The sequence below is a fragment of the Miniopterus schreibersii genome (assembly GCF_964146895.1).
Source record: "Miniopterus schreibersii genome assembly, chromosome: 15".
In the NCBI taxonomy this organism is placed as follows: domain Eukaryota; kingdom Metazoa; phylum Chordata; class Mammalia; order Chiroptera; family Miniopteridae; genus Miniopterus; species Miniopterus schreibersii.
The window spans coordinates 42,360,498-42,387,435 of record NC_138115.1 but is presented as its reverse complement, the minus strand read 5'-3'; the positions used below and the strand labels follow the sequence as shown (position 1 = coordinate 42,387,435).

Genomic DNA, 26,938 nt, shown 5'->3' with positions numbered 1-26,938 from the left:
CATGGGACCGTGTCCTGACTTGGGGGGTCTTTAGCACTCCTGAGCCCCCTCCCTCTCAGTGCCTGTAGTTCTCAGACACTGTAACTGTCAAATGAGCCCACTGCTGGTTCAAATGCTCCCATTAGCAGGCCAGTCCTGACTGTGGCACTGGCTGTAGGCTCTATAAAATACTGTTGAGTACTTTTCAGAGAGCAGATATGTGGATTCCATCTCTGGGCACGTGCCTCTATTGTAGCAGACTAGAAGATTCCATAAGTCAGTTTTGTGTTTTCAGTACCTAAGATTTAACATCATCTTTTATGCTTGTGAAATAATAAGTATTTGTCCTAGACAGTACCATTGGAATGTGGTTAGTTCCTCTCATGGATTAAAAACAAGTGTATCCTGTAGAGTTAATGGCTTAATTTTACTTACCTTTTCTTGTAAGCATGACTGCATCTTGCATAATAGTCAAGAACATAATGTATTTTACGTCTCATCATTCTCTTCCCTGTCAACACATCATTTTTCTAGGACAAGATTTTATGGGAGGAATTTACAGAAACTGCTGACTCCCAACAAATAGTTTGAAACCCACTTCTCCCTAGCTGTTAGCAGCTCAGCTCAACCTGTAGTTGACTGTCAGAGAGTACATAAACCTTTTATCTTGTTTGAAGTGAAACTAAACCATTTGGCAATATTTCTTGGCAAACCTAAACTGATAATGGAGGTAATATTCTTTCCTAAGTCTTCGTCATTTTATGCTAATCAAGCACAATGACTTCTGTTGACTTAAAGGTGTCATAAATGCACCTTTAAAAGGTCTCTTGCATCTGCATGACAGAAGAGTGAGACTGGGAATCATTCACGCATTCTTTCATCAGTCGTTCATTCAACACATCTTTACTGCACTTGGGATATATCAGTGGACAGCACAGATAGAATCCCCGCTTCCAGCCTGGCACAAGTGAACATAATAAATAAATTGCAACTTGGGTTGGAGGGTGGTAAGTGCTACGGAGAGAAATAGGTCAGTAAGGAGGATAGGCGTGCCAAGGGGTGGGCTGGAGATGCACTTTGCAATTCTGTGGTTCAGGAAGCTTTCTTTAGAAGGTGACTTTAAAGCCAAGACCTGAAGGAGGAGTGAATACTTACTGAGCCCGTTATGCCTCAGGTACTGTTTTAGGAGCCAGGAGGGCTAGGAGCAACCTCTGTCATCTGCAAAAAACCATGTGCATGGCCAACGGGGGTGTGCGCACATTAAGGTGAGAATGCTGCAAACCTCGTTTGTGCAGTACGTTCAACACTGGTGTGTGGTTTGTTTTTTTTTTAAAATCTTTTTAAAATAATGGTACCTGTTTTGGTAAGTAGGATTGTAATGAGTGAGCTTTTTTTTTTTTTTTTAAAGCAGACAACGACACAGACTAGAAAGCAGCAAGTCTTTGTTTTCAAAGGAAATAGAAAATAGGACTGAGCACGGAATGAGTTTTATGTCCAAGTCCAGTGGTCCTGACAGAATTATTGCTTCTCCCCAGCTGGTGACATCATGATGGTGACAAGCATCCTGTGGGGATGACAGTGACAAAGCAGGAGGTGTTGCTCAGATTAAGGATGGCTTTCGTGGGGGAAGCTTAAAGAACGGTGGACTGGAGTCAGGAGTTGGTCCCTGCCTCTGATGCTGACCAGCCCTGGACCCGGGGCAGGTTGCTTTAGCTCCTCCACTCCTCAGAGCGACTGTGTATGTGCGCTTTCTGTACATCATCTTGTTTAGTGAGATGAGTTATAAAAATAGGAGGGAGATGAACTTCGCAAGATAACCAGTGAAGTCCTTTTCTAGTTCTTGAGCTCCTTTCTCTTGATTTGTATTTTGAACATACAATTAGTCTACTGCTTATCTGTAGCTTAGGAATTGAAAGCAGGCCACAAAATACGGTTATTTGGGTTTTTATAGCTTCAGCTATGGAATAGGGCTGGTTCTAGAATCCCTGGGTTTTCCCTCCTCTTGGCGTCTGATGTGGTGTTAAGAAAGTCACATCCTATCTGGCATTTGCGGGGCTGGAATGGTTCAATGCTGGCTTTACTTTGATCTTGCTCTTACGAATCACCAGCCCTAGACTTCACTTCCATTTCTTGAACTTCAGAAAGACTGACAAGGAGTTAGGAATAGGAGCTGGAGGGAATGCAAGGTATTAACCTTGCTTTAGGCAAGGCCACGGTGCGTCAGCTCTCTCGGATAACTTTCCACAGTGAAAGAACCTTAAGGATGGTCACAGGGACTTCTACCTGTAATGTACCTGTTATTGACTTACTTTTAGAAGAGTTGTAAAATGATGTACCCAGATGGCTGTAATGGTCCCTTCCAGCTGCAAAGTTCAGAAATTCTCTAGTGATCAGAACTGAAGATGTGTCCCTGGATAGACAGATTTCACCCAGGCCTGCATCCTCAAAGCACTCACGTACTGGACCTCGCCTGAGCTGACCCTGATGTCACCTGTTGTCTGGGTGATGATGGTTTCTCTCTCCACTGCCCTTTGACTTTCCTCCGGTCCCTATGGTTTGAGCGCTGGCTCCCAAGCCTGCTGAGAGGAGAACTCTTGACGCTCACCTCCTGGCTGCCTTCCCATTTTGCAGATGATGAGCCAGGTGGAAGGACAGCAGAAGAACCTCGTGCACGCCATCGAGTCTCTGCCGGGTTCTGGCCCCCTCACTGCCTTGGACCAGGATCTACTGCTCCTGAAAGCTACCTCTGCCGCGACCCTCAGCTGCCTCGGGGAGTGCCTCAACCTGTTACAGCAGAGCGTGCACCAGGCGGGCCAGCCCAGCCACAGGCCGGCGGCCGCAGGTGAGACCTCCCAGTGCACAGCTCTGTGCTTGCAGATGAGCACTATCCAGGGTGCGTGTGCGCGTGTGCGCATGCCATCGCCTTCCTCCCGTGCCTCATCCTCTCACCCACCATCCACCCATCCCTCTCTCTTTTTATCCTAGTGTTTCTCCATTTATCCCTCCCTCCTTTCCCACCCGGTACAGGATATACTTTTCTTTTACCGATTAGAAGTATAACATCCTATGAAACATCTAACATGTTTACAAGAACTCCTTTTAGACTGGCTGGCATGACATTCTGAGTCTCGTTCTGTGTGTGACTTGGCGCTCAGTGCTGTGTTTTTAACATCCATCGCTCGGCAGCATCCGGGGTCCACTGTTTCTAAGGATGCCTGTGGTGTGTGTCCACCACCTTTCCCCCAGCTCCCTCTCCAGTGAGCGTCCACGCGCACATGGCCTCCTGCTCTCTGCTCTTCTCGCCTCGCTGCACTGAGCATCCTCCTGCATGGCCCCTCAGGGACGTGTGTGACAGTGTCTCTGGAATACGTACCAGAAGCATTTCTACTTCTTAATCTAGAAGCAGAGATAATAATACCCTCCCTTAAGATGCCTCTGTTCTTTTGGAGAGGAGAGTTTAATCAATAAACAGACATAAATACATCAGTGAAGGTTAAATTCAACGATGAAGGTGAAACTAGCTTGAGGTTGGCCACGTCGTGTTTAATTTATAAAGTATTAGAATTAAGAGACTAACAGAAGGCTCATTGAGCTTTGTTGCCCAGGATTAACTTCATTAGGGAGGAAACGAGGTAGCTTGAGAGGTGAAAAGTTGTGCTGTGATGGTAGAGTCCATAGTTCATACTTTTCTCAAGTCCCTCCTGCTGTCCATTTTACTAAGATTAAAAGAGGTCTTGGTTTTCCAGAGTGGACTGTGTCTAGGTCATTTGGGTTTCTTTCTGTAATACCCACTGTCATCTACTGAGGTTCGATTCTACCAACATTTGACCTTTGCTACACATTTTCTGAAATCTTCACAAAGTAGATCCTGTCATGCCGATCATTTGGATGAGATGCAGAGGCTCAGAGCAAGTTAAAATACCTGTCCAAGGTCACCCAGCTAAGAGGCAAGAGACGGGCTCTTCCCACTGTGCCACCCGGATTCTTTGTGCCACCGGTGGGCTCTGGGTCCCCTCACTGGGGCCAGGGACACTGTCTTGCTCACATCATAATTTTCTCAGGGCAGTTATATATTTATTTTGTTACTTTGAAAGAAATAATTTCAGACTTCTAGAAAAGTTGCAAGAACAGTATGAAAAATTCTCATATATCCATCCAGATTCTCCAAATGAGAACGTTTTATGATGTTTCCTTCATCATTTTCTCTCTCTCTCTCTAAGCCTGTTTTGATTTTGTAACCACTTACGAGTAGATTGCAGACATGTTATACCTTTACACGTATACACTTCAGTCCATAAGAAAGGACACTCTTCTACATAATGGCAGCACATTGGTCAAAATCATTAAATTCACATGAATCCAATCCTATTCCCTAGACTTTACTGAATTTTGCCGATTACTCTATTAATGTCCTTCGTAACAAAAGAAATACCAGTTTCTGGTGCTGGATCCAGCCTAGGTGCAGATGTGTGCGTTCAGGCCCAGCACGAACGACCCAGACCTGCTCTTCTGTCTTCCTTTCCTGTTGAAACATGAAACTGCTGCTGAAGCTCCCATGAGGCTCCTTGACATTTCCTGATCCGGAGGGAGCCTGAGTGACCGATCCCACTGGGGCTCGGGCACAAATTCACACTGAGACTTGCGGCTTCTCCAGGTTTCTACGGTCTCTCTCATACTATATCGTAACTTCTAGCCTCTGCAACCTAGGAGTCTCCTTCCAAGAGTCTTTCACTGGTAAACGTAAACTTAAACTGTTTTCTTCCTAAAATCAATTCCTTACATCGTTCTTTGGGGATGGTTTCTAGCAAATTTCTACCCCCCCCCCCATGATTTTCATTGGTTGTCTGGTATTTTTAAGGACCTGGAGGGACAAAGCTCAAAGTGGAATTTCAGATGTGGTGACAGGTTGAAATGGAAGCTATCCTGGAGAAAGAGAGACCCAGCAGTGTCCCTGAAATTACGCCACCTGTGGTGTTACTCTTGTCTGCCTGCCCTGTTCCATTTGTCTCGCTCCCTTCCTTTTAGCCGTTCCTGTCAAGGAACTTGGATGGAGATTGGAATATACGGGGAGCATGAAGTATCACAGGGGTTATTTTGTTTGTCTTCTTAACCCTTTTAATTCAGTTCTATATAACACAGCCCCTTAAGGTTTAAAACATTCTGCATGTGTCTTAAATTTGTGCCACATTGCCCTGGCCTGTGCGGCTCAGTTGGTTGCAGCGTTGTCCCATACACCAAAAGGTGGTGGGTCCGATTCCTGGTCAAGGGCACATGCTCAGGTTGTGGGTTTGATCCCCCATCAGGGCACGTGTGGGAAGCAACTGATTGATGTTTCTCTCTCTCCCTCCCCCCCTCCCTCCCCCCCTCCCTCCCCCCCTCCCTCCCTCCCTCCCTCCCTCCCTCCCTCCCTTTCTCTCTCCCTCCCTCCTTCCTTTCCCCTCTCTAAAAAAAACCAATAAAGTAAAATAAATAAATAAAATCTAAAAATCTGTGCCACACATTGGGGGGGAAAATGGAATTACTCTCTGCATCCAAAACATCATAGTTGCCTGCAGTTAAAACTGAATTCCAGACTTTCAAACTAGTGGAATAAGAGAATACAGTAACCCTGGGAGTGTCCTCACAAAATACATTTGTTTAGACACTCAGGGCTCTTGAGGTTGGTAGGAGTTACAGCAGCCTGACTCCCACTGATAAAAACATAATGGTTATATCTAAGGCGTGCCGGGCTGGGTTGATGGAAATAAAAAATCTCATTAAAGCACAGCTCTGCCAGGGTTTCCTTTACACGTTCAGCGGGCAGGGAGGCACAGATCACCTCCTGAATACCGAGTAGCCAAACACATCGTTCTTGCCTCAAGTCTTTTTGCTTTCTGTTTTTTTTCTTCTGTCCCTTTTCCAAATCAAAAATTAATTTGTGGTCTTGTAGTATTTCATCTCCTGTAGCATCTCATTGTACCTCCTGGGGAGTATGTTGTCTTTGGAGCCTTTGTCTGCAGATGTTGCTTCCTAATGCTCATTTCATTTCAAACACACTGAGCCCCTGGACTGAAATCCAAAAATACTTCCTGTAGTCATCTGCCTCCCACCTATGTGTTTTGGGCTCCTACACCTGTCTCTGATGTTGTCTCTAAGATACAGTGAGCTGAAATGCTTCATTGAACTTCTCTTTGTGGAGAGGTTTTTAATTAAAATTAATAAAGTGACTTGGCTTTTTGGTCAAGGCGTATGCTATGCAGCTCTCTTCTGTTCCTGGTGACTACGAAGTCTACTTCAGCAGCTTGATGGATGCAAATGACTGAGGAACGCAGGGCAAGCGGGCATCTCTTTTCCCAAGTCGAGATGCAAGCCTCTGATTCTGTGCAGAAAGGCAGGCAGGACTACATCAGAACTGGAAAAGCCTGGGCTACTTGGGCGTCTGGCCTTTTTAAAATTCTTTCTTGAGAGAGAGAGGGAGGGAGGGAGGGAAAAAGAATATAAAAATTTTACATAAAGATAGGATTTGTTGACGGTAAGGATTAGGATGAGGCAAGTTGAGATAAGATTTGGGGAGGGGCATTAATTTTGATTTAAAAGATATTGTGTGAAAATATCATTTATCTGGATTACTACTGAGTGTCTTGCTGAACTCTTTAAATTTTACATCCGATGGGAGTGTCTTTTTACTTCAGCCTAATCCCGGCCCTGCTCAGCTCTGTGTTTAAATGGGTTCATCACTCAGCGCTAGTCCTTTTATATATGGCTTCTCCAGTCTTGAGTTTGAAATTCTGCTTCTTTTCGTTATTTAGTGGACATGTCCTCGAAGAGTTTCCTACCCACCAGAATGTTGAATATTTTTGAGTCACTTCGGTGCTGCTGAAAAGACATACAGCGTAGAGTGTAAGAGTCTGGGTTCCGGAGCCAGGCTGCCTGGGTTTTAATCTTAATTCTACCACTTAACTGGCTGTGTGTGCCTCAGTTTCTTTATCTGCCAATTGGGCATAATAGTAGGACCTACCACATGGGCCGTCATTAGAACTAGATGAGTTTTAACACACGTAAATTGGTAAGTTGCGTACAGCAGTCCCCGGCTCCTAGCAAGAGCTCAGGAAACGTGGACTGTTTCCTAGCAGAGGAAGCGCACCCTCTCCAAGCCCCTCACCCGCCCCCAGTTTGTGTGCGTTCCCCTTCATCTGTTCGCCTTCTGGCACTTAGTGTTGTAGCAACATTCAAGGCTCGCTTGATTTCTTTCCCCCTTTCAGACAAATCTAATTTTCCTGCCTAAATGATTGGAAAACTTTTCTCTTGGTTTTTGTTATTCAAAAATGTTGCCCAGCTTTGTGAACTTGGCATTCATTGGACTACTCTGTCTGTCTCCTTTTGTATGTGTTTGAAATGTCAGTCCTCCGAGGCCTGAGAAGATACTGCCAAGCTTCGGTGGCATGTGGGGGGCTGTGGCAGAGTGAGGGGCAGAGTGAGGCGTGGGAGCAGTGGAAGGAACACTGTCCTGATTGCTTAGGCAGGCAGATCTCATTTTCCCCCCTAGTGCTTTTTAAGCTTTTCTAATTAATCTAGAAGACATGTATTACCTGTGTAATAAAATTTAAACAAAGTGGTTCCCCTGTATTTATGGGACAGCTGCTCAGTATTTAAGGTCTGAATGCAACTTCAGGACTCTGGGCAGGCATCGGTCACCAGGACAGGTAAGAAGTACCTTTCGCTTTTCTTATGGCAAATTCTGGTGTCTTGAACCCAAGTCTGGTCTTAGATCATCCTGCAGCCTTTGATTTTAGTGTGAGTTTTCACCTATTTTAAATGACATCAAAGACTAATATATGGATGCCTTTTTGCCATTTAAAAAATCATGGTAAAATACACATATCAAAAAGTTTACTATCTTAACAGCTCAGTAGTGTTATATACATTCACATAGTTGTGTAAGCAATTGCCAGAACTCTTTCCATCTTGCAAAACTGAAACTATACTCATTAAACACTAAATCCCCAGTCCCCTCCATTCCCACCCCCTTGCAACCACCATTCTACTTTGTCTTTTTTTTTCTTCCCATTTCCTATTTTTTATCTTTTAGCAGGTCGTAAAATGCACATATTTTTTGAAATTTACTGTCTCTGAAAATCTTAATAGTTGCTCATTCATTCTGCACATATTTATTAAGTGCACACCCTTTGCTAGACCATGTTCTAGGTTCTAGGGACACAGCCATGAGTGAGGGCGATATGTCCCTGCCTTCAAGGAGCTGGTCTTCTGGGGAGAAGAGAAAGATGCTAGGCAGATAAATGAGCGGGGTGAGTTCAGATAGTGCTCAGTGTGTGAAGACAGTAAACTGACTGTGTGACAGGGAGTGTCTTTGGGTGCTGCTGTGGCCAGAAAGGTTGCAGGGAGCTTTGCTGAGCAAGTGACATTTAGGCAGCCCCTGGATTTATGCAGGACACCCCCTCCCCCATATAGGACTGGAGCGATGGCACTCCAAGGAGAAGAAACAGCACACTCAGAGGCTCTGGACTGTGATGAACTTGGCTCACTGAGGAATGGAGAAAATACCAGCATGGCTTGAGGACAGAGAGCAATGGGGAGAGAGTGAAATGAGGCTGGGCAGTCGCACAGGCAGGCTGTTTAGATTGTGTTTCGATTGCAGTGAGAAGCCGCTTGAGGCTTTTAAGCGGCTGACTTATATGATATATAACACTTGACATTAAAAAACGATTTCTGCGTAAGAATATGTTGGCTTGGATCCTGCTTGGATCCACACATGCACAGGCACAGCCCTTGGAACGGCCTCTGTTATTTCGTTTTCATCTGCCAGATTCTCTCCTGGTGTTAAAAGTTTGGGCTACTTGTAGATTTTTCTATGAGTAACTCTAATGAAAAAGCTGATGCCTATGATTGCTTTATGGATAGGACATCTACGATGCTGAAAGGCTGAGTTCTAGTCCACACGAGACAGTCTCCACTTTAGCTGACCTTTTCTTCATCGCTTATCCCACATGCATACTGAAAACAGGATCTTCAGAGGGTGGGACAGCTGAGTGTGAGACCTATTCTCGTTCTAATGGCAGAAGTGCTATTAAAGGGGTAAAGAAATCCACCTCTGGTTACCCCTGTCTCCTGTGGTAAGAATGTACAAATATTCTGTAATAACATATGACTTAAAAAAAACGTTGGAGCTAGAAAGTCTTTTTCCTTTTCAAGGATTAGTGGAGAATTAGAAAAATGCTTTTTGCTTACCAGATTGGTGTTTGTAAAAGAGTTTCTTGCTGCAATGGGATGACCACATCTGTTCTTAGCGGTAGGGCCTCCCCACTGGCCGTGTCTCACTGCAGAGGTGGTGTCACGTGATCATACTGTGGCCACCTTTTCTAAGCTGTGGTCATCAGGTCAAGGGACGTTCACACCACATTGCGAGCAGCCCATTTTTGATAAAATTACATTTTTGTTGTAAACATTAAAAAAAATTTTTAAGTTAAAAAATAAGAGAGACACCTTTAAGAAAATATGGCTTTTGCCCTGGCTGGGTGGCTCAGTTGGTTGGAGCGTTGACCTCTATGCCGAAAGGTTGTGGGTTCAATTCCCAGCACGTACCTAGGCGATTCCTAGGGCACATACCTAGGTTACGGATTTGATTCCTGGTTGGTGCATGAACGGGAGGCAGCTGATCGATGTTTCTTTCTCTCTATCTCTCCCCCCCATTCTTCTCTCTCTAAAAATCAATAAACATATCTATAAAATAAATAAAATACAGTTTTGGTAAAATATGAATTGTTTCTCTCCAAGGATGAGGAAATAGCCTGTGGTGATTTTGAGACTGCCGTTATATAGAACCTAGTTTATAAATAGATGATCTGAATCATTCAGAACAAGCTCTACTTACATTCATCACGGTCCATTCAAAAGTGGGCCCGTTTCAAGGCAGTCTCTGTAGGCAGCGAGGTACAAAGATTTCTTGAGCTATAAATGTTTAATTTGGAAAATACTTGGCATCAATCTAGGTCTTTATTTCAGAAAACATCCTGGGATGGCCCGGGCCCAAGTCACATTCCACAGAGCAGCTGAAAAATGGGACATTCGGCTCTTTGCCACCAGCCAGTGCCAACATAACCTGGGCAATTTTACCCAACTCCGCTGAAGAAGAGCAAACCTTCCAGCCGGAGCCGGAGGTAAGCGAGCAGCCCTCTCAGCACTTTGTGGCCTGTGTTATCGCTTGTTCAGAAATATAGTAATTATATTTGTAACTTGCTCATCTCTTCGTTTTAAGAGGAGACAAATTATAATGTGAAGCGTTGCCTGGAGAGACAAAAATCAGCCCCGTGCACGCCTGACACGTCTGTTCTTGTGTCTGGCAGCTGTCATGGGTGAATTGTGATCCTACCAATGAGGAATCTCCCATTTTCATTGAAATGGGAGTCATTTTTACTTCAAGTGGGAGAAATTCTCACACGCCCATTAAAGTGATGCCTGTTGACATGATGGGAGCAGTTACAATATATCCTGTCAGTCCCCTGAATAATGGCTTCTTTGTGTGGTTCGCGCTGAAGATCCTGCCTCACATGCTCAACCCCTGCATGCTCAAGACCTAGGCCAAGACCCGTGGGGCAGTGGCCAAGGCTCCTTCTAGGCTCGCACTGCAGCCCAGGTCCAGGCTGCAGGGGACACCTGCCCTGCCTGGTCAGGGAGGAGCAGCCCCTGCAGATCTTAACGACCAGCCAGGCTCTGACAGGCTTTGTGGACTGTCACCTACCCACACGCCTCTCCTAACTGCGTCTCAGCGGCAGCTGGAGGAAAGTCGGACCGCCGTTCCTTTTGTCAATTTCACTTTGTATCGGGAGAGAATTTTGTTTTTTTCTTTCGATGCACATGTCCTGTTGATATGATCTTGTGACCTGGGTTTAGACCCACTTTCGCCATATGTTAGAGGTTATTCTTAATTTTAATTGAAATCACTTTAGCCTGAAAATTGTAGAATAGTCACAAAATCTATTTTGTAAGGTTGAAAGCCCTAAGGCAGCTTCTTCAGTCAAATGGTCTTGGTTGAAATTGTTTTCCAAGCTTCATATGATTATGTTCTCTGACAGTGTCTTGATAGCCTTGCTCTCATAGAGGCAGGATCAACCTGCCTACAGATATTTCATCACTATCGATATGGTGGCTTTGCAAGGGTAAGAAATGAATAGGGGATGAAGGGCATTGGCGGCTACCTGGTCAATGAGTGTCAGGTTGAAAACACAGCTGATGTGTAGGTAAACTGGAAGGTAAGTTGGCAACTGAGTAAATTTCAGGAGCCCTGCTGTCGTATTGCTCTTTTGAGATACCTGGGTGAGGTGGCATCTGAGGATGGGGTGCTTAGCTGCTAAAGGGTTGAAAAATACCATTCCCTTTTTTTTCTTGGAAAGGAACCTTTGGGGATTCATACCATAATAAACATATTTAAACTCTTGCTCTTGAGAGAAATTTGAAGAGTAGAGAAACAAATTATTAGATCTTTAGTAATAATTGTTTAGATCGTCACTCTCAGCAGCATTCTCGGGCAAATTATAGAACAATCTGGGGATCTTCCTAATTCTGTGACTCCTCTGTAGTGGTCTTTTGCTTTTCCTTGGTGGGTGTCTCCTTTAACCTCAAAGTTTGAGAGGCCAGGTCTGTTCTTTTTACATAAAATTGTGGCCCATTTTGCCTTACCAGTCAGTACCATTGGCAGGAGATAGTATATAATTGTCTGTAAGAAATAGCTAGCTCCCAACTTTATTTAAAAAATACCCTGAGTAAGAATTCGGGAGAGCATTTCCCCCTTAAGTTAGGAACAAGCATTAATTTCTGGTTGTCATTTTTGCCCTTACTTCTGTTGTGAAAGCAACATAAGATACTGTTTGTAAGGACTCGATGGGTGTGATGGGGTTTTGATGGTTTTTAGAGGAGGGAGAATTAGAGTTCTTTTGCAGACTCTCCTCATTGTTTCCAGTGACAGCTCTGGGAGATGATTCTTGCAACCCAAACAGCTAGTGTTGCCTGGACGCTATTTTTACTTTAGGTGATTGTGCTTTGTTATATTTTTTCCCTTAAGTGCTAAAGAAGCTGGCAATATCCACCCAATAGTTTTCTTGTCAGAAAAAGGAAAATAGGTCCATTGCCTCCCTTTTGTACAATTTGGAGAAATAACCCAAGAAGGGAGTGAAATTCCTAAAGGCTCAAACTTCTTTATGAGAAGGCCCCTTAACCCTTTAGACAGAGAATATAGTGATTATGTGAGTGATCATTGGGAAACTAAGATTGTAGTTACTGTGGTATTATTGGAGACAGTGCCAGATCCCACAAAGTAAGGGCTTGGTCCTACAAGACTGCCCCCCCCCCCCCCTTAAGGTGCCATTCATGAGTTCAGTGTCACCTGTGCTCCAACTGACAGGACCCCTTCCTTGGGTTTGATTAATTTGCTGAATTGGCTCACAGAACTCTCAGAGGCACTTATCAGTTTATTTATAATTCAAGAAAAGATGGAAGAGATGCATAGGGCAAGGTGTGGGGGAAGGGCGTGGAGTTTCCCTGCCTTCTCCACGTGGCTACTCTCCCAGGACTTCCTATGTTCACCAACCCAGGAGCTCTCTGACCCTGTTTTTTGGGGAGGTTTGGAGTCTTCATTACATAGGAATGGTTGATTAAATCATTGGCCATAAGTGATTGAACTCAATCTCCAGCCCCTCTCCCCTCCCTGGAGGTCAGGGGGTGGGACTAAAAGTTCTAATCTGTTTCCATTGGCAGCCATTTCCCCATCCTAGGGGCTTTCCAACAGTTACCTCAGTAACAACAAAAGATACCTTTATCGTTCCCATCTTTTAGGAAATTCTATGAGTTTTAGGAGCTCTCTGCCAGGAATGCAGACAAAGACCAAATACATGTTTTTTCTTATTATAAATCACAATGTCCCCCCCCCCCCCCCCCGGGGTCTGGCTTACCATGAGGTAACTTACAGGTGTCTGAAAAGTTAATGCATTTTTAAAATTAGTCTGTTTAATTCCCAGCAGAATGAAACTCAAAGACCAGTGTGTATTTAATGCATGAATTAGAACTGTGGTTGGCTGTTATCAAATACAGTGATCTTAAAATTTTATTCTGCTGGAGCTAGAACTAACTCAATGTGACAATGAAATATGCTTCCATAATGAAATAAGTCAGGATCTTGGTTTTACCCATTAGAACAATTTTTCAATTCTCTTAACACTGTTTGAAATTTGAGTTTAGACAGAAAAAGGATTTTGTTTACTTTCTTTGTTGAAGAGTGCCTCGTTTCGGGACAGGAAGAGCTGTGCTTAGGGAGATACTGAGGACTGGCTCTCTTCTAGTATTGGGACCTCATTCCCCCCACCTGATTGGAAACCTAACAATCCAGGTCCTAGACTTGCTTACAGCTAGGTTTCTAAATGCATTTGTGTGGGATTTGGAAGCCTGAGATGAAGACCCACCCTGTTCCTCCTGCTGGTGCTGCTAGCAGGGCACGGTCATGAGACGTGAGTGTTTAGAGGCAGTGGCAGTGGCCAGACTCACAGTTCTAGGACCTTAGTCCCACCTGCATTGGCAGGAGAAGTTGTGGTGCCAGCTGCTTCCTGACACTTGGCTCATGACTCCTACAGTGGTGTGTCCTTGAATTAAAAAGTCCAAGGGGGACTTTTCCTCCTCCAGATCTTTTCGTGATTCTCTAAGCACCTAATTCCCATATCACATCACTTTCTTACTGAAATACCTGGAGTGGTTTCTGTTCCCTGTACTGGACCATGACTCATTGGGCTGTTGGACTAAGAAAGCGCAGGGCTACCTGGAGACAGTCCTGAATGACGGAGCTTGAATGTGGCCACCTAGACCCACCTTTCTGGAGGATGTATCTGAGGGACAAAAACCTTAATATTTCTTAAAATTCAGGTTTATTGAGGTATAACTCAGAAATAATCAATTTTCCCTTTTAAAATGCAATCTTACCACTTTTAACAAATCAGTCTAGAACAGTTCTATCACTTTCCAAAATGCCCTATGTTCCCTTCTAGTCAGCTGTTCCGCCTAGCCCCTGGAAATGGCTCACATTTTATTTTTTTAATTTTTAACATATCTTTATTGATTTCAGAGAGAGGAAGGAAGAGGGAGAGAGAGAGGTAGAAACATCAGTGATGAGAGAGTCACTGATTGGCTGCCTTGTGCACTCCCCCTACTGGGGATCAAGCCTGCAACCCGGGCATGTGCCCTGACCTAGAATCTAACTGCGATCTCCTGGATCCTAGGTCGATGCTCAACTGCTGAGCCACGACCGACTGGGCTCGCTCACATTTTATATCCGTTCAGTTTTGCCTTTTCCGAATGTCATAGAAATGAAATCATACAGTTTGTAGTCTTCTGAGTCTGCCTGATTTCATTTAGCATAACCCGTTTGAGATTCATCCATGTAGTTATGTTAGTCAGTAGTCCGTACCTTCTTATTTCTGGGTAGTATCCACTGGGTCCAGAGTTGGTTTATCCACTCACCAGTTGAAGAGCATTTGTTAAACTTTAAAAACTGCCTCAAATCCCCCAGTGATGAAACAGAAACAGAGGAGCATTTAAAACTAATGTGTTAATCATTTGAGGCAATTATTTGGTGCCCAGATCCCTTAGCCCTGGCCTGGAGGGGAGATGGTGAATGAGGCCTATTAATCCCTCCACTGGAGACCCTGAGCAGAACAGATTTTAAGCTTGTGCCTTTGAGCTTGCTCTTGGCTCCTATCAACCCCTGGGTTGATTGTTTTATTAGAAGCTTCACCTGGTTAATTGTCTCAATTGCAGTGGCAACAATGCTATCAAAAGGCCACACACAGCTACCCCCCATCCCCCCAATCTAGCAGGTGTAGAAAGATGTCTCATGATGTCCCAAAGTACTGAGAACTAGATCAGTATATAAATTAGCCAAATGGGGTTTGGTTAGAAAATTGCAGAACTGAATTTCCAAGTAAACATGTCATAATTCCTTCCTTCCCCAAGGTAGGACAATTGTTTTGTGAATAACAGAAGGAGACAGATTTAAAATATTTAGCTGAATTTTGCCCCAGGAAGAATTTTCATGTCCTTGGTTGAATTGTCATTTGAGCACTGAACTTTTGAACTACTTAACATGTAGAGCTGCCATTTGGAAGTCCTCAGGCATCTAAATTGAAGCCTGGCCAGTATAATCCCCTCCACCCATTACCATCTCTCTATTCTTCATCTCCACGATACATACACGTGTAGGTAAATAAGATAATATGCTGTTTTGATCCTTTGGATAATTCTTTTAACACAGATTTTCAGTCTTAAAGGTTTGTTGAAAATATTTGACACATATTTATTTGTTGTCATCTGTTTGACCAAGGAGTGAGATAACTGTCACTGACTTATAATGGTTGAAAATCACTGTTGAATTGTATGATAACCCCACAAAGTTTAATTCCAAGTGGTTGCTATGTAGGAAATGTTGATCACCCTCAGAATTTGTTCCAAGTAAGTGCGAGTCTGATATGATTCCCCCCTTCCCACCCCATCCCCCACCCTGTCATCAGGTAACATGATTGCAGCTCCTTCTCAGATCCTAGAGGACATATTTTTTAACTCTTTGGACCAAAGCTTTTGAATCACTAAGTCTTAGAATAGTCTTTAAGGGGTCAAACGGCCATTCCCCAAACTGGAGTGGGTAACTTGCTGAAACTGTCAGTATTAGAGACAAGATTGATATCTGGACTTACTTTCTCCCAAGCCAGTGCCCTTCCCTGTATATTATACTATTTCTTGTACCAATAGGATTCTTTCAGAGGCAAATAAGAGAGAACCCAACAGTTAGTAGCTCAAGCAAATTAATTTTCTCACACAATAGGAATCCTGCCAGAAAGTGGTTCCAGGTTTGGTATAGCAACTTTTTATAGCCTCCAAGATATAGGCTTCTGGAAAACAGTATGGAGAGTCCTCAAAAAAATTAAAACTAAAACTACCCTATAATCCAGGAGTCCTACTTTTATATATTTATCCAAAAGATATAAAATTAGGATCTTGAAGAGATATTTGAACTCCAGTGTTCCTAATTGCCAAGAGGTGGAAACAGTCTATGTGACCACCAGTGGATGAATGTCTAAAGAGAATATGGTGTACACACACAATGGATTATTATTCAGACTTTCTAAAGAAGGAAGCTCTGTTATATGCTGAAGTATGGATGAACCTTGAGATTACGTTAAGTGAAATAAGCCAGTCACAGAAGGACAAATACTGCATGATTCCACTTATATAAGGTATCTAAAGTAGTCAAACTCATAGAAACAATTTGTATGTTGAAGCCCTAACCTTCACTGTGGCTTTAGCTGGGAGGTAGGGTCTTTAGGAGGTGATTAAGGTTAAATGAGGTCATAAGAGTGGGGCCCTAATCCGATAGAACTGTAGCCTTATAAGAAGAGTTATAGGAAGAGAGAGATTTATCTCACTCTCTGACTCATGAGGAGGGCACAGCGAGAAGGTAGTCATCTGCAAATCAGGAAAGAGGTCCTCACTAGAGCCCACCATGCTAGCACCCTGATCTTGGACTTCCAGCCTCTAGAACTGTGAAAAAATTAATTCCTGTTGTTTAAACCACCTAGTCTATGGTATTTTGTTATGGCAGCCGGAGCTGACTAAGATACTCAGCTTATTAATGCCTTGTAGATTTCACAATAGTTATTAAGCAGCAGGTTCTCAAAATAACTTTGTCTTGTTTAATGTTGTTTTGTTATAATGTTGATTAGATGCTGTAGGACATTAACTCTTGTTTATAACAATTAGTCTGTGGCACAATTGGTTTTGTTATAGGTACTTTCTGTTAAAGTCGCAGAACCTATGGACAATGTTAGGAGAGGACTTTTGTAATTATGTTTTATGTCTTGAGATTAGAGGCAGGAGAAATGGTTCTCGGCCAAGGGATGTCTCCAGGTTAGGAAGCCAAGACCATGTAGGGCCGGGTGGTATGTGCTACTGGTCCACCTGACCGTAGCAGTAAGATGACCGTCTGTGAGATGACATGGGGTTTGAAGACCTGTTTCTGTGGTACTCTAATAGGTTGTAATTGTTGTGCCTTCCATGACTGAGAGCTCCTTTCTGTCTTGCAAAAAAAGCATTTTCTGCCCTTCTCTCTTTTGTTAACAAATCAACAACAAACATAACCATCTTCTCACACAAACCTAAGCCCTGTGGGCGCTTTTTGAACTGGTTTTTGGCAGCACAAATGAGCTCTCTGACTACAGGGGATGACAGTGTAATTTCCTGTGCAGCTTTGGGGAACTAATTTCACTTTATGGTACTTTTTCAAAGCCATGTTCCTTCCTTCATGCCTTCTCCCTTCCTCTTCCTCTCTTCCTCTCTTCCTCTCTTTCTCTACGTGGGTGATAATAAGGTTTTGTTTTCTTGGCTGGGCGTTGGTTTTATAAGGGAGAGGTGGGATACAGTGGAACGTTCCAAATCATATTTTCTCAGGGGCCATTAGAGTGTCTTGGGGCTCTTGATGGATTTCAGCACTGGAATAAGCAAGACTTTGGGGGTAGCCTTAGAGGGGTCACCGTGTTGCTTCCCTTCTCTCCCCTCCCCCCAGGCCAGTGTGGCTTTGTGACATAAACACCCTCCAGAGTGTTGGGGAGGGAGCCACCTTGGATTTGTCATTTGTGAGCTGGAGCCATATGAAAAAAATCAGCACCAAGTGGTATAGTCTCTTCTATCCTGCAGCAGTACCCAAAGGATTAAGCGCTTTGAAACTGGTGAATGGAAAGGGCTTAGCACACAGCAGTACTTAGGATGGGTTTGCCCTCTCCCTCCTTTCCTCTTTGCCTTCCTGTCACTCCTGTTACCACGAAGGGAGAAGGGCAGATCTGAACCTGAGGTGAAGCGTCGAAGAGGTTGTAGCCATGTGGTATGATCACTTTTAGTATTCTGTTGTTTGGGGTGTTTGTTCTCATACTAGAAACGTAGCCCCAGGTTTTACAGCCCCTCCGCGCCCCCCCGTGCCTGCCTAGTCCCATGAAATTCTACCGGTATAAATGAGCCTCTTACCATCTGCCTGGCTTATGTTTTTATTTGCTCATGATGAATAACTATTCTCAAGGTGATTTATATGCTGCCTCGGATGACGTTCACTTTCCTGAGATGGAAAGTCAACGCTAAGAGATTTATGGTTTTGGGGAAAGAATGTTACGGAAGAAAAGAGGAAAATCTTTCTCACATATACAGTACTTCGGGCTCTGCCTGAATTAATCAATGAGCTCCCGTATTCCTTTTGCAATCTGAATTGAGTTGTGGATGGATTATGTGCTGTGCAGGGCAGGGGCTTACGGTGTACTAAATCATAATTGTGAATTTAAAAAATTTTGGTCATGCTGATAGGTATGAGCAACTAGGTGGCATGTAGACTGTGTGTATGGGAATGAAACAGCCAGAGGACGGCAGAGAGCTGCGGAATTGTCCAGGTTCTATTAGCGATTTTCAGACCCTAAGCATATAGGACTCAAGCAACTACTTCTCTAACACTTGAACATACTTGATCAGCGGCTAGGTGGCTGTCCGTCCTGACCCCCGTCAACCCAAGACTATAGCTGTCCTTGCAGCTGCAGATAGATTTAGAGCAGCAAGGGCCAAGTGAAATGGGTGGGCTCTGTGAGGTGACAAATGCAATCGGGTGTCGTGTGACACCCTGTCACCACCATCTATTTTCTCTGTCATTCATTGTTCACAGCCAGCTAAGTGGACACTGGATTTTCCTTATGTCACATGTGGCTCTGTGTATTGGCTACGACAATCTCAGCAAATGTCTTCATTATGAATTAGTGTAAGAAGAGGGGTGAAAATACAGTCACGTGGAGGAAAAAGCAACCATAACTTTTTTGGAAATGAAATTAAGCATATTTGAGAATAGTGCATCGATCCTTAAAACCATGGACATGGTCTTCAAATTGCCCCAAATCCTGATTCACATTTGACTTGACTTCATCAGAATTCCTTTCCTTTAATAAGAAATGTATATAACTCTTTTGCAATTATTTTAAAATTAATATTATAAGAATATCGAATCTCACCTCCTTATGGTGAATGTATAGTATTTAACCTACATTATGAGTTTAGAAGAGCTTTGTGGGTTACTTTGGAAGTGCACCCTACACCATGAATGACATTATTTGGAAAATGTGTTTCAGGTTTCAAATACCTTCCTTTCATTGGCTTCTGTACTAAAATGCAGGGCCAACTTGTAGTTCTGGCTTAAAAAAGAAATATATGTAATATGTAATTCAGGGAGAAAATGCCTCCTTTGGGGATTGTGAGGTTTTTGCATAGTAGACTGATGCCAATTTCATGTACTGAACTGAGGAAAGAAATGGAAGCAAGAGAAGGGACTATGCTTATGTTTACATGCCTTTTAAAAATTCCATTATGATGAAATTTTAGAGCTAAAAACTTTATTTAGAATGGGATTTTATATAGAAATGCCCACAATGAGAAAATACCCACTTGTTTTAGATATCGCTTTGTGAGAGCAGTGGTTCTTAACCAGGTGAATAGAGACTTCCCATGCCTTGCAGCCTTGCCAGAAAGCCTTTATAAACACCAGAGTGGCCACCTCACGAAAGCAAGCTTTTTGTTTATATCGTTTCAGAACTCAGATACCTTGAAGAAGCAGTCAGTAGAACATAAGAATCAAAATAATAAAATCAATGAGAGATCCTGTTTTAGATAATTTGGCTGTTGAGATGAGTAAAACGTTTTTCACAGTCACAGGGGTATTTTGGAGCGGTATAGTTAAGTGAATGCATTTCTAGGATCATAGGAATGAGGCTAATATTCTCTCTCTTCTCTTGAGCACTTTGGTATAGGGTGGAGGTCAGTTTAAGTCGTCCCTTCATGGGGAGGGGATTAGCACGATGTCTTTGTAGAGTCCCTGCTCTGGAGGCCGACAGAGCAGTTGAACTCAAGCTCTTCCACTTCCTGGGTGTGAGACTGGGCATGTGAGTTATCAGTGATAATGATCATGGTAACTTTCTGTTGGAAATGTCATGAGCATTAGATGAGGTCATGTATTTTCAACGTTCAGTTCCGTGCCCGGCACGTAGTAGGTACTCAATAGTAAGTCAGTCTTTATTCAAATAGTTCTTTGACCTCCCTATCTTGTCCCTGTTGGTAGGTTTGAAATATGTTGAGAAACCCTGAAGAGCATTTGTTTTTATGCTATTCTGGGTTCCTGGTGTGAGATTCATTTCTCTTTTGTTAGTCTTCCAAAAGAGTAGTCTGGGTATAAATGATGACAGGTACATTGATTTGTATGATGGGGCATGATTTACACATGACTCATTAATAACTTATTCATATTAGGTTTCTGCAGATGTGGCTAAATAATCATCAGGGCAGTTTTATTGCTGGGGTCTCATCTGGGTTCTCTCTCAGGAAATCCTAAAAATCAGCCAGCTGAATTGGCAATGTGGGCCCAGGCCGTTGGGCATCTCTAAGGTGGAATGCCCAGTTGGGCTGATTTTCACAGCGTACCCCAGGTTTGCCCATAAGGGGAAGTCTGGGATATAAAGAAATATAGGAAATGTATATAGGTTGTATTAATTTCCTATTGCTTCTATAACAAATTGCCACAAATTTAACAGCTTAAAACAACACAAATTTATTACCCTACAGTTTTAGAGGTTGGAAGTCTGACACAGGTCTCAGTGGACTAGAGTCAAAGTGTTGGCAGGGCTATGTTCCTTTCTGGAGACTCTAAGAGAGTCTCTTTCCTTGGCTTTTCTAGCTTCTAGAGACTTGGCAAACCTTGGCTTGTGGCCCCTTCCCCTATCTTCAGGCCCAGGATCATTGCATCTCTTTGACCTGCTTCCATACTCATATCTCCTTCTGTCCCTCTGGTTTCCCTCTTCTGCCTCCCTCTTTTAAGGATCCTTATGGTTACATTGGGTGCCCCCCGATAATGGAGGATAACCTTCCTACTTTAAGGTCAGTTGATTAGCAACCTTAATTTTCACTGCCACATAGTCCCTGTCCTGGGAGTGAGGACTTGAACATCTTTAGGCCGTTATTCAGCCCACCGCAGCAGTGAGCAGGGTGGCATTCACCAAATACATTAGATATACCATGGAAAATAAAACTGGGATCAATCTCTGGCTTAAAAATAGAGCAGATCATTAAATTGCTCCCTTTGAGGAAAGCAGGCAGCTCAGCTGGATGTGTTGTTGGGAGCAAAGTAATTGGCTTTGCTTTTTGCACACAGTGGAACTTCTTCACACTTGCTTTCCCCAGTCTGCCACTGCTGCTCATCCCTTCGCCTCCTCCCCGCCTCCTAAGGCCTCAGAATTAAGCCAGACATGAAACCATGAAGTCATTTTTGACAGTTCATACAGTTAGTATCTTGACAGTGGAAAGAGGAGTTTAAAAATTATTGTGAAACAACATAATTGTTGCATAAAAATATAGCATAGGGTTTGTAGGAAGTGAGAAATAAAAGTCCACTATTTCAACCCTTCATTCTGATGTTACCTCCTGCAAGGGGCCAGTGTGCCCCTTCTGGGGAGTTTATTTGCACAGAAAACACACACACACACACACACACACACACATGTACACGTATACTTTAAATTTTTTTTACAGCAATAGAATCACACTATAGATAATGTAGATAGAATATGGCTTTTTAATTTTTAATTACATTAATTAAATTTTAAATTTTAAATGATCTTGGGCATCTTCCCATGTCAATTTGTAGAGGTTGTTTGCATTCCTTTTAATAGCTACAAAGCATTCAACTCTATGAATCTATGGTAATTCATGAAATCATATACCTTAACCAGTAATTTATTTAACCAGGTTGTCCAGTTTTTCTTTTGCAAATGGTGCTCTACACATATTTTGCACACTTATGCAAATATACCTTATATTGGGAAACTATCTGGCAGTGGAATTTAAGTGGAATTTAGTTGGCAAATGTGGGAATTTAAAATTTTGCCAAGTATTACCGAATTCCCTCCAAGGCTGGGCCTAATTTATACTCCACAGCAGTGTGTGAGGGCTGCTGTTTTCCTGGACCTTTGCCATCAGAAATGAATTTCACGTTCTTATTTTCTTAACAGCTTTTTTTTAGGAAAAAAAAAAAAAAGGTATCTCATTTTAATTTCTATTTTAATAATTATGAATGAAGTTAAGAATATGTTTCACATACTTATTGCCACTAGTATTTCTCTTGTTTGTGATGTTTTGTTCAAGCCTTTGCACACTTTCCAATTCAGCTGGACTTTTTAAACTAATGTTTTATAAGAATTCTTTTTATATTAAGCCAATTCGTTCTTTATGATGTGGGGCAGTATTTTGTCCATTTCTTGGCTGCACTTTTAGAGGTAAGAAGTGATGGATAGCAATTACGATTACAGTCACCACTGTAAAATCCTTTGCCATGCAGAACCCTTTAGCTCACATGGGTCTGAGAGTCAGAGCCGCCTTACGTCCTTTCATAAACATTTAGCATTAGTTTCAAATGAGGCTCCAGAACTTTTTCTGTCGGTGTCTAGGACCACCCACTGGGGCCAAACTCTGTGTTTGTACAAAGCTGGCTGTTTTGTAGGGAGGTATAGCAGCTGTGGGAACATATGGGAACCGTATGATGTATGCACCTATCCTTCCTGGAAACGTCATCTGGCCAGAGTCAAGCAGTCATCTCGTTAAGGGCCTTCGCCGCGTGGAGCTCTTGTTTTTGCCTCGCCTTCCCCTGGTCTTCCTTCTTGCCCTGAGGAAAATGTCAGAATGTGTAGGGATTCATTCTATGGCAGTTCTGGTTTGGACCTTCCATCTCTGTCCTGGGTATGATGTTGTTTATTAAGGCAGTTTTATGCAGCTTTTTTTTTTTTTTAAATCAAGTTGACAAAAAACAACATACTTTTATTTCTCAAAAATGAAGCACTAATGTAAGAAGTTAAATGTCAGAAGGTTTTTTTAAATTCTGAAGACACTGGATTATGGATGGCATAATAAAGTATCCAGTTAAATATTAATTTCAATTCTAGTATTACATTGATTGGGTTATTTTTAAACTCATGAGGGGTTTCATGGTCTTGCTTTATGAATGGGATGAAGATTTACTGTTTAAGAGTAGAGCATTTGTCAAAATGTCCAACCAGGAGACAGAAAACCGAGCTTCGAGAGTCATCACAGGGCTGTGTTACGCTGGAAAAATGGGAATTCCGTGCATCAGAGTGATCTTAGAGAAGAAAAACAAAAACTCAGTAATTAGAAGAGTGTAGGTCCTACCTGACTCTATTTACACCTTAAAATTCACTCTCTTCTTTTTATGCTGAATTCGCTAACCCCACAGTTCTGATCATTAACGCTGCTCCCCACACGGTGTTCACATTACCCTGGACTGAGCAGAGCTGTCTCACAGATTTCCTCCCCCTTGAAGTTTCACTGAGTGAAGCGATTCAGAATGGGGCAGAGCACAGTATGGAATGCGACAGTTTTTAAAGTAGAAAACAGAGCAAGCTCATTTGGATTTTATGGCAGTGGGGTAATATGAAAAAAAAAAAAAAAAAAGAATTGCTGCAATTACCGTCTTACAATACTGAGCATCAATTCACATTTGAATAAAAGCACAAGGAAACCTTTTAATATCCTCTGTCCCGGTGGCTAGAAAAATGGACATAATGCAAATTAAACAGCAGAGAAAACGCCTGTTATTGGAGCCAAAAAGCATTGAGTGGTATTTGGAGATTGTAGCTTTAATAGAGGCTCATTGTTGCATCTTCACCATAAAATTAAGAGCTGTGATGGTGTAGTTTTGGGTTTATTTCTTTTTTTCTGATAAACGCTAGGTAGGACCTGTTTTCTCCCAGATGCTTTTCCCTTAGTATGTCTAAAATTGCCCAAGTGTTGGGTTGTTTCTGAAAGTCCTAGCTCTTGATGTGCTGTGGTGTAAATCATTGGAACTTTTTTGAGTTAGGAGATGATAATCTGGAAACCCACCTCTTGAAGCGCGGTGGCCTAGGTCAGCCCGATTTTCATCCTTCGGAGGCTGAGATGCGGCCCAGGTTCTTTTGACAGGTTCCTGGCACACAGGAAGCCCTCGGTGAGTGTGTGTTCTGTGTGACCTGGAGAGAGCATTCCCAGCAGAAGAGTTTTAAATGCACTTTGCTTTTCTCCATTATTTGCGATGTAATCCCCTTTTGCCTGCAAAGAACAGTAAATGCCTCTTGCTTCTAATGACTTGTAAATCAGAATTAGTCTGTGGTTTGCAATGCCACTGGTTATTGCCTTAGTGCTATTGTACCCTCGAAACATTTCGATTGCAGAGAATCAACTGGGAATTTCCCAGTGAGAGGCATACATGATTAAAGTGGACAGATAAAATTCAAAGTGAGAATTAAAAGACTGGCACGGCCTCTGATGAAAATACAATCACCCTCTGCCACTCAGAGTTTATAGCTTTCCAATTCTGTTTTAGGGCCATCAAGCGGAATTTCCAGAATCTGGTCTAATGTTAAGATATAGTTTTCTTATTCAACTTGTGACTATACCCGTTTTGGAGAAAAGTCCATTTGTCTGTGTTTGGCTCTCCGTGGTGTCTAAGGCAGGGCCATGGCCACACTGGGCACTCAGGATTGGGTTTGGGGAATCAGAAATTGCCAAGTAACACACCTTCTGCACCATGTTTCCTGGTGCCAGGCCCCTCACACACCTGCTGCATTTCTCTGCTCTTCCTTGAAGCCCCCATGGCCTGGGGTCATTAGAGCAGCATTTCTCAAATGCCAGGCATCAGAATCGCCTGGAGGGCTTGGGAAAACACAGGTTCTGCAGGGGCTAGGGGAGGAAATGGGGAGTTGTTTGGTGGGTATAGAGTTTGTTTTGCAAGATGAGAAAGTTCTAGAAATCTATTGTACAACCTGACTATAGTTAACACTGCTGAACTGTACACTGAAAAATAGTTAAGGTGGTAAAAATTTTAATTAGATATAAAGAGATACATTTGTCACAGCTTATGAGACTATATACTGAGGTCTAAACATTGCACCATATATAAATTCAATTAAAAATAAAAGCCCCCAAACAAACATACACAGGTCTGGCGCCCTAGACTTTGCATTTCTGTCAAGTTCCCTACCTGAGGCTGCAGGCCGGAGACCTCACATTTAGTAGGTCTGACTCAGAGCTGCTCTGCATACTCACATTGCTTTGCATCTTTCCCCCGTCCCTATTTTAGAGTTTAAGCCCGTGACTGTGCATAATTTGTGGAAAAGGCGAGGCAGTCTAGCAGTGAGTGGCATTGAGTGTAGAGTCTGAAAGAATCACCAATGTGGTGCCAGCAGCTTTAGTTTCATTGTCTTTACTTTCTGAATAAAGGCATTTGCCATCTGCAGAATCTGAAGAAATCCATCACCCAGCACAAAGCATAAATCAATAGTAATTTAAACTGTGGATATGGAAAGCCAGGATTCTATTCTTGGTGCACATCATGGTTACAGTAGAAGCACAAGTAGTAGAAGTCCTTTAAGATTTTAGCACAGAATCATTTATTACCATTGGAGATCCCGAAATACATCATTCCTTCATCATTTTCTGAGCTGGAGGTGCTGGTAAAATTATTCTTTGGTGCTTCTTTAGGACTTTTAGATTTTCAAAATGATCTGTTCTCACTGCGTTTTATATTACCAAGGAGTTCAGAAAAGAGGCACAGTAGTGACCCGTGAGTGACCTGCGAGGCTTACGTGCGAGATTTGGGAGGAGGGAGAGGTTGCTTCTGCCCTGGTGTCATTAGAAATGCATCATGGCACGGGTGCTGTTTTTGCAAAAAATATAACAAATGGTGGATGGCGTGGCAATGAACTAGGAGGACGTTAAAGGTGTAGAGTGGTGCCGTCCAGTAGAACTTGCTGCGGGGATGACAGTGTTTTCTTTGTACGCTGACCAGTAGGGTAGCCACAAGCCACAGGTGACTGTGGTGTACCCAACATGTGGCTGGTGCCATTGAGGAACTGAATTTTAAGCTTTATTTAGTTTTAATAGCTCCATGCTGCCAGTGGATACTGCATTGGGCAGTACAGGTCTAGGGGGGAGCTTGAGGATGCTGGGCTTGGCTGGGTGAGAGCAGGAGGGAAGGTGAGAAAGGGGCCAGGTTGAAGAAAGCCTTAAATGTTGGGCTGAGTGAGTGGATAGTTTCTCTGGGCAGTGGGACAGCATTGAAGACTTTTGAGCAGGGAATTTCAGTGGTCTGATACAAGACAGCGTGAGGAATCCAGACTAGAAAGATAATCCACGAAATGTCAGCATCATACAGTGACATGCTGAAGGCCTAGAGCGTGATAGTGGTGAGGAGAGGCAGGGATGTGTGGACCAGGTGGATGTCTGGGTGTTGGGGTGCTGGGGAGGTGTAGGACAACCTACAGGCCTTGAGCCCTGACGACTAAAAGAATGTGGGCAAAACAGAGAAGTCAGGATGCTGGTGGGAGGGATCCATTTAAAGTGTGTGGATCTGAGAGGAGGGGAGATATGAATCTTCCTGTATTATATGGCCCATGGTTGCCTAAGATCAATCCACCTGCAGACATTTTTGGCCAGTCAGTTTTACTGCTGGCACCACCTGCCACTTTCAGTATTTTCTTTTTTCTCTTATCTACCTGCCACCAACTTTTACTATTTCCCCTTTGCTTATTAAATAATATGTTAATTTTCTGTTGCTGCTATCACAAATGATCACTGACTTATTGGTTTAAAACAACATATTATCTAACAGTTCTGTAGGTTAGATGTCTGATACCAGTCTCACCGGGCTGAAACTGAGGTGTTGGCAGGGCGTGTTCCTTTCTGGAGGCTCTCCAGGAGAATTTGTTTCCTTGCCATGTCTGGATTCTAAAGGCTTCCCATTTTCTTTGGCTTGTGGCCCCTTCCTCTGTCTCCAAAGCCAGCAGTGTTGCATCTTTCTGACTGTACTTTCATAGTT

General features: G+C 43.0%; 1 protein-coding gene across 2 annotated transcripts in view; it reads left to right on the top strand.

Annotated features, from left to right (window-relative positions):
• Window positions 1-26,938, top strand: part of OSBPL10 (oxysterol binding protein like 10) — a 182,170-nt gene that overhangs the window by 129,283 nt on the left and 25,949 nt on the right. For both annotated transcript variants that reach the window (XM_081159261.1, XM_081159260.1), the window contains 2 exons: window positions 2,611-2,821; window positions 9,979-10,133. In XM_081159261.1, the coding sequence (XP_081015387.1) occupies window positions 2,611-2,821; window positions 9,979-10,133 (366 nt within the window). The remainder of the gene's footprint in view (window positions 1-2,610; window positions 2,822-9,978; window positions 10,134-26,938) is intronic.